Below are 8,658 nucleotides of genomic sequence, written 5' to 3' on the forward strand. Positions count from 1 at the left end.
CTCCCTGTTTCGAACTGTGTTTGGAATTGCGATCTAAGGTTGCAAGTTGCACTAAGTGGGTTGGAATTGGGGTCTCGTGATCTTAATAAGGTTGCAACTTGCATTCACCTCTGATGAACCAATCTGTAGTAGCTGATTCACCACGGACGTCCACTGAGGGGTTTTGCAGTCCTCATTGATTTGAGATCAGGGTTGACTTACTGACTAATGAAAATCAATACATTCCTCATAAATTTCTCACGCTCATCACATCTTTGCAGTTAGAAAATCATTTCGCATCATACGGTCAAGCTCCGATGACTAAGCATAAACATTAAATACATGCAGCTATGTTCACCATCATATGATCAAGCTCCGGCTCGGCAAACAAAGAAAGCTGAAAACAGATCAGAAGAACAGATCAATCATCAATGTCAAGATATAGAAAGGAGTGCAGAAGAAATACGGAGAACGGTGCAGAAAAGACATTGTGCTTACTATCAGTTCATAGAAGTATCGCCACTATGCGGTAGAGTATATGTACCGAAAGTTACACATATGTTTGCAAATGGTAGGTACGTAGAAACTAGAAACCAAGCAATGCACTTTTGGGGACTTAAATTTATAAACCATTTATCTGAATAGACATGGAAATGATCTAGTCAGAGGAAAGTGTGGCACCTATATTATATCAAAATGCTACAAATGAACACCATGTTTAAATTTTCTACTCCATTGCTCACATAAACACTCCACACACACACTAAGCTTCAATGATATTCCGAACTAAACCCTGGATCTTTTTATCAAGTTACGCAGCGTCAACATTGCACAACACACACTTGAATAGATCTTCTATACACTAGAAGTCTATGAAGTTCATGTGCTACAGCTCAGCTGCAACGCATATCCAGATCCCCACCCCTCTCCGCCACCGGAGCGAGGAGGGGGGCCTTGGGCTTCGTTGGTGGGGAACAGGTTGATCGGGGCGCTTTCGGTTGTTGTTGGCTATCTAATCCTCTCCAGTGTTTCTGATATTATTGTAGCCTATGATTCGCAAAATAGAGAGAAGCAAACCTCTAATCCTCTCCAGAGTTTCTGATATTATTGTAGTTGATGATCTGCAAAAAAGGGAAAAACTCCACCTAGTCGCATTTGTATGTATATTCGCAGAAGTGAATGAATAATCGAAGTAATCGATGGAGGTGACATGCCACCGTTATATATCGAGGTCTACCTTTTGCTCCATGGTTACAGGACGATCCACATGTACAAAGTTGCAGATAAGTGCATTGGTAGCTTTATTTGTGTGTCCAGACTTGCATAGCAACATAAAGAGACAAAGAGAATGATTTGACGGATGGATTTTCCTCCAGAAAAAAGGTAAAAAAATATACCGACAGACAAACCGATGCAGTACAGCTGGCTAGAGCAGAGAAATCTTCTCATCAATATACGCCGTGTCTTTCTGTCCATAGAATGGCAGAAACATCGACTGGTATATATGTACTGTATGTTGTACCTTGGCATCTGATCAAGCAAAATAAGGTGACGATGAATTCTTTTTCCTCTTTGGTATCTCCAGACTGCATTGCTCGTGGATGGTATCGAAACTTTACTGATGACCAGTACCTCTCATAGATATACTGCTTTATTCGTTTGTCTTGCTTCAAAAGAATGAAAGGAGAAACTAAAGCAAACCATCGCTAGGGAGGGACCAAACCAATGGATGGATATGCATAGAAGCTTCTGCTCTTGCTTGCATTTCGTAATAATTCAGAGCAAAGTAAAAAAAGTCGTTGCTAGCTAGCTGGTCTACTAGCAGTTTCTGGCAGGACAGCATGACAGGGGCACCGTCTAAAATGACATTCGGAAAGAAACTTGCATTCCCTGAATCAGCACCCCTAAACCAGGTGGCTGGAAATACTTGATTCGGTTGTTTTGGGGTGAAGTAGGTTCGAGCGGGCGCAAGGGAGCGCCATCATGTAAGCGTGGGTGGAGACGCCGCATCAATTCGGGAACATGCGACACTTATTCCTTCACCTGCGACTGCGGTGATGTCATCGACTACCTCCTCTCTCTCTGGTGGCAAAATTGACCATAAGGAACCTCAAACCCCATGCCTGCCTCAAGACCAATTACACAATCAACATCAAGATCAAGGCCATGATGAAGAACATGATAAATATCATAATCAAGGCCAAATTCAAGGGCTAGCTGGTTTACCCTTGTATCTTGCTTGCGAGACCATGTATGGTTCTTTTCACCTAGTTGCATTTTACAAGAACTTTATCGATCTATCCATAGGAAACCCCAAAATCGACTAAATTGGGTTGAAATATGCACTTGTCTATTCACCCCGTCCTCTAGTCAACATATTTGATCCTTCAAAATGTTGTCAAATTGTACACATTTGATAAAAGATTAAGCGCGCGAAGGGGGGGGGGGGGGAGGGAGGAGGTTAAAGTGAGGTGATGCCGAGAGAGTGCGGAAGGCTCGTGGTGCATGAGTGGTGGCCAACACGCGGTCATGGCAACACCTTGGCTGACCCATCAAACTTATCCATGTTAGCCGCTCAATTATAGTCTAGAGCTCCATCTCGACAGATTGACCAAAGGTGTCGAGCAGTGCAACCTCAATGTTTGGGCGTGTGGTGTCGAGCAAATTGGTCAGACCGTGGAACATTTTCCATATGGGGTTATTCTTCTATTTTATTGAAATGGAGGGTGCGACCCCTGGCCTCTGCGGCATGGAATAAATTCATATATCATTTATTGCATTTTATTAAATCAGTCCAGAAACAAGAAAGAAGATACACCACAAAACCTGAAGCACCACACAAAATCTACAAACTCGAGAATGAAAGAAAATCGTGTCATTAGGGCCACTATATGTGCCCGGAAAGACAATGAAATTACTCCACCGGCTAGGAGATATGTTTATTCTGTGTTGAAATATTTGACACGGGACAAGAAAATGTACTCAGCAATGCACACATACTTGATGCAAATAACTAAATCGCCAATGTCCACAGAAAGATTATGCTTGGCCATGCATGTGGATGTACCAAGAATGAATTCATGAGGTAGCTAGGTAGAGGAGTTGGAATAGCCGACGCATGTGGCATGTTGGCCCTCGCCCAAGGTCACCGACGCGTGGTCCCCACCGAGCCAGTGCACACACACACACACACACATAGTAGGTGCGAGTGTGCGAGGCACCGGGTTTGATGCGAGACAAAACTTGTGTGTGCGTGTGACCGCTGGCAGTGGCAGATAGCGTGTGATGTCTCGGAATCCAAAGAAGAAACCCGTCGGCCAGAAGCATCAAACTGGCGGGAGAGTGTGAGCCAGTGGGCTCCTCTTCTCTTCTCTTCTCTTCTCTTCTTCTGCTGCTAGGCGTCGCCTTTGCCATTGCTCACCAGATCGAACACAAGAAGATATAGGAGACAACAGCACTGCCTCTCGATCCTACTCCAATAAATAGTAGCTAGGCAGACCATCCCAAGGACCAAGGTAGCTAGGGAAGGGAAGGAGAGGACTCTCTCCGCGCGCGTTCGTTCCCCACATAGCAGCTACCCATACCATACCGGCAGGAACCCATCTCCCTCGCAGTCCCCTCGAGTGAGCTTCAGCCAGCGAGTCCAGAATCAATGGCGATAGGAGCCTTCGTGGACGGCCCGGCGGGCGGCGCGGGCTACAACGGCCGCGTCACCTCCTTCGTCGTGCTCTCCTGCATCGTCGCCGGCAGCGGCGGCATCCTCTTCGGCTACGACCTTGGCATCTCAGGTACCACGCCACACCTCATACAACAACAATTTCCATTCCTCCTCCACCTCAGATATCTGTATCTTGGGCTTGGATAGATAGTCCTGGCCCTGCAAAGACAGGACATTAAGGCATCCATCGTAACCACCACCACCACACGCACGGTTACCATGGCCATAACAGTGAACAAGTTAATTAAGTTGGATGTACATGTACTGGTAATGCCAGATTGGAAGCAGCTCCTGTCCTTTCTTTCTTCGCAGCAGCTGGATAGAGAGATAGATAGATAGATAGGCTTCTGCATTTAACACTCTACTGGTAGCGGGCGTGGGCACTCCTACCTGCTACTCCCATATCAGTATGCATGATTGTCACGAATTTCATCCATCTCCATACTAGCTATATCGGTCCAGCCAGCATTGCTTCGCCGTCTCATCATCAGCCACTTATAGGATTATTACTTACTATTTGTCTACTACTAATCCTAGTACTACTAGTAGCACCGCAATTTAGTTATGCTGACTGGTTGTACATACAGGCGGAGTGACGTCGATGGAGTCCTTCCTCAAGAAATTCTTCCCGGACGTCTACCACCAAATGAAGGGGGACAGCCACGTTTCCAACTACTGCCGTTTTGACAGCGAGCTGCTCACCGTCTTCACCTCCTCCCTCTACATCGCCGGTCTCGTCGCCACCCTCTTCGCCTCCTCCGTCACCACCAAGTACGGCCGCCGCGCATCCATTCTCATAGGAGGCTCCGTCTTCATCGCCGGGTCCGTTTTCGGGGGCGCTGCCGTCAACGTCTACATGCTGCTCATCAACCGGATCCTCCTCGGCATAGGCCTCGGATTCACCAACCAGGTACCCATGTATCGATCCCAATCATAGCATCACTTACCAAGGTTTTGGCTCCCGACAGAAAAAAATTCCCGAGGGTGCTCGGGATTCCCGGTTACCGCGGTAACCGAGAAATCCCGACCGGTTCTCGAACGAATTCAAAAACTAAAATTTGAATTCAAACTTTCTGAGCTGAGGTTATTATCGCTTTGAACTGCACTTTGACACAACCGAACTAGCAGCGTAGTGGTTGTGCTCCGTCAGAAACCTGTCCATATCTCTGGTCATGGGTTCGAACATTGGCAGCCAATATTTTTTGCATAATTATGAAAAACTTGACAGAATAGACAATAATCTTCAAAAAAGAGAGCTGCGGACGGAATAAATCGAACCTTGTACCTCGTGTGGCGCAAGAACAAACTACTACCACCAAGCTACGCCTACAGATTGTAAATATAAGTAGACTACACAAAATTTACCTCTTTTTTGTAGTTCAAATACAAAAAATTCAAAATTTCTCGAATTTTTTCAACCGGTAAGAGCATTTACCGGGGGTGCTCGGGAAACTCGGTTACCGGTCGGTAACCAGATTTCCCGACCGGTAACCAAAACCCTGTCACTTACTACCCGCCTAACCTTAATTTGTCTTGAACAAATATTCCATTCACAAGTCCAAGTTTCTCATTGACATCATGACTTGCCCAAACTCACATGAGGGCGGCAGACGTCATGTGTAAATTTGGTGTCCATATCAACGATGCCACACACCCACCCAACATTAGAATCACTCAACTTCATTCTCTGAAAGTAGCTTTCTTCCAGTCTAGCCGGAAAGCACCCACTGCTCACAGTCCTACTGTAGATCCACTTTTGTCCTTGTCGAAATGGGCAAGTGGCAGCCACTTATCTGCTGTCCAGAGATGAGAGATTATTTTTCACACACATACATTTTTTTTTCGAGGTTGATACACACATACATTTCAAGCCTGTTAAAAAAAATAATTCAAGTACAATGTCAAGTCTCAGATATTTCAAGAGGTGTAGTATAACTGGGACCAAAGTCAAGTGAGCAGTCCTCTTCATGGGCACAACTGCAATTCTTAATTAGTACTACTCCGTACTAAAACAAGTCAAATTCCAACCGTTCCTGTGGCCAGAATGAATTGGCATTAATTAATTATGCTTGGAATTATTTGTGGCTCCAGAAATACTCACCTCATGGAAAAAATTGTCCTATGTGAGATGCTTCAAGTGTATACTTGGAATCAAAGTCAAGTCAGCAGTCTTCTTCATGGGCACAACGACAATTCAGTCCACAAGTCAAATTTTCAACCACTGTTCCAGCCAGAATTAATTGGTACAAATTTTTTTTGTTTTGAGGAGGAAATGAATGGATGGTTTCTGGTTTGTAAAATATGGGAATTATTAGTCAGATAAAAACAGCTAGAAACCAACAAAATAGATCAGTGTCTCAACTAGCTACAGTAATGGGCCAAGAGCAAAAGCGGTGGCTATTCACATCAGTCAGAAAACAGAAAAAAGAAGTTCACTATGATGCTCACTAAAAGCAAAGCCCATACAAATTTTCTTTTGCAAAAGTAAATGCACGATCCGCACTCCTGAAACTTTATGCTGTCCCATCCTTTTCATGTATATTCATAAAATCTAGAAGGGATATTCATACATCTGTCCTCCTCTACAAGTATTATATATCTTTTCAGGGAGGGAGAATATTGCAGACTATTGATTTCTCCTATACTGGTAGTACAGTAACTAATTAATGAGTAGGGTAATAAATATTGCCATATTTCTGCAGTCGATTCCACTGTACCTTTCAGAAATGGCACCGCCACAATACCGTGGTGCCATCAACAACGGCTTCGAGCTGTGTATCAGCATCGGCATCCTCATTGCGAACCTCATCAACTACGGTGTGGCGAAAATTGAAGGAGGATGGGGGTGGCGGATATCGCTATCCATGGCCGCTGTCCCTGCCGCGTTCCTAACCATTGGCGCAATCTTCCTTCCTGAGACCCCCAGCTTCCTGATCCAGCGTGATGGCAATGTCGACCAGGCGAAGATGATGCTCCAGAGGCTTCGTGGCACGACCGGAGTCCAGAAAGAGCTCGATGATCTGGTCACCGCTAGCAACATCTCGCGGACAATCAAGAACCCGTACCGGAACATCCTGAAGAAGAAGTACAGGCCACAGCTTGTGATAGCACTCCTCATTCCTTTCTTCAACCAGGTCACCGGGATCAACGTGATCAACTTCTACGCACCTGTCATGTTCCGCACAATCGGGCTCAAGGAGAGTGCATCCCTCATGTCAGCCGTCGTGACGCGCCTCTGCGCGACGGCCGCCAACATCGTGGCAATGATCGTCGTGGACCGGTTCGGGCGCAGAAAGCTGCTGCTGGTCGGCGGCGTGCAGATGATCCTGTCGCAGTTCACGGTGGGCGCCGTCCTGGCAGTGAAGTTCAAGGACCACGGGGTCATGGAGAAGGAGTACGCATACCTGGTGCTGGTCATCATGTGCGTGTTCGTGGCGGGGTTCGCGTGGTCTTGGGGGCCGCTGACGTACCTTGTCCCGACGGAGATCTGCCCGCTGGAGATCAGGTCGGCCGGCCAGAGCGTGGTGATCGCAGTCATCTTCCTGGTCACGTTTGTGATCGGGCAGACGTTCCTGGCCATGCTGTGCCACCTCAAGTTCGGCACCTTCTTCCTCTTCGGAGGGTGGGTGTGCGTGATGACCATGTTCGTCTTCTTCTTCCTGCCGGAGACGAAGCAGCTCCCCATGGAGCAGATGGAGCAGGTCTGGAGGAGGCACTGGTTCTGGAAGAGGATTGTTGGGGAGGAGGAGGAGGAACAAGAGACGCAAACTGCACCAGGAGCCATTGCCTTGTCCACCACACCACATAATAACTAGTGACATGCATCTTCTTGGGGGTTAAAACAACCTGTAACACAAAATGCTGCTGATCACTATATCTGCATGTACAAGGTGGGAAGGTGCTCATATGGATATATGCTGTATGTATCCTAACTGGCTCAGTAGTCGAATCAAATGCAACTGTCAGTATGTAACCTATGATTAAGTTGACATTTCTAATGGCTAAAGGCAGTTTTGCGTATCCGCGGCACACCATAACTATTTGTAAGGTCTGCATATGTATGTCAGAAGATAAGATGTCATCTCTGTATGAAATCACCTTATACTTGATTTCCTTTTCGAAGTTTAAGAGCTATCACTGCGGCACAACATGACTCATTGTGAGGGGAGGTACTAACAGTCTAACACATGACATTGGCAGTCCATCCAACAGGTGAAAGAGGCACCAAATGAGTAGCAGAAGAAAGGAAATAATAGAGATGATGCTAGTGCAACCTACAGTAACAAAGGCGGTAGCCCGCTATTAGCCACAATAGGCTATAGCTGGACCATAGCGGGCTAGTATATTTAGCAGTTTCTCAAATGCATGTGAAATTTCAGTCATATCTTAACAAGAAAAAAGAAAAATATGGCTTAAACATAATTTTCAATCTACCACTCTTTCAACTATTCAAGGCAAACAATTATTCAACTATTCAAGTCACAACTTTATCGAACTATATTGAACACAAAATAAACAAGAAATAAAAAAAGAGACAAGAGAAATTCATATAATAGGGAGATAGCAGGCTATTAGCGATTTTTCTCATATAACCTATAAATGATATAGACATAGCGGAAGGTGTCCCAAAAGGCTATAGCCCGAGCCAGGCTATAGACGGCTATTTGAAACCATGCTAAAACCACTTATCACGTGGACCAAAACAGCTATCAAAACAGCCAAGGGGGCAAATTACCTGGTATTTGATACTTAGGGGGTTAAGTGCCCAAATCTAAACTTGGGGGTTAGCGTTCCAAACCCAAAACTTAAGGGGTTATGTGGACTTCTTTCTTCATTCAGAAAAAGGAAAAATAGTACCTTAGGAAAACTCCTTTGAAGACACCAATCGCTACCATATCGTCCAAGGATTATCCACTTCGATCAAGTGCCTGCATCGACAAACCTATAGAGGAGAGGAGCTC

General features: G+C 45.5%; 1 protein-coding gene across 1 annotated transcript; it reads left to right on the forward strand.

The window, feature by feature from the left end:
- Positions 1 to 3,280: 3,280 nt before the first annotated feature.
- On the forward strand, positions 3,281 to 7,599 carry LOC124701157 (hexose carrier protein HEX6-like). Its single transcript, XM_047233205.1, has 3 exons — positions 3,281 to 3,767; positions 4,285 to 4,607; positions 6,400 to 7,599. Exons 1-3 carry the CDS (start codon positions 3,632 to 3,634, stop codon positions 7,510 to 7,512), a joined length of 1,572 nt encoding a protein of 523 aa, XP_047089161.1. The 5' UTR covers positions 3,281 to 3,631; the 3' UTR covers positions 7,513 to 7,599.
- Positions 7,600 to 8,658: the final 1,059 nt, after the last annotated feature.

The sequence above is a fragment of the Lolium rigidum genome, chromosome 3, assembly GCF_022539505.1.
Source record: "Lolium rigidum isolate FL_2022 chromosome 3, APGP_CSIRO_Lrig_0.1, whole genome shotgun sequence".
Lineage (NCBI taxonomy): Eukaryota > Viridiplantae > Streptophyta > Magnoliopsida > Poales > Poaceae > Lolium > Lolium rigidum.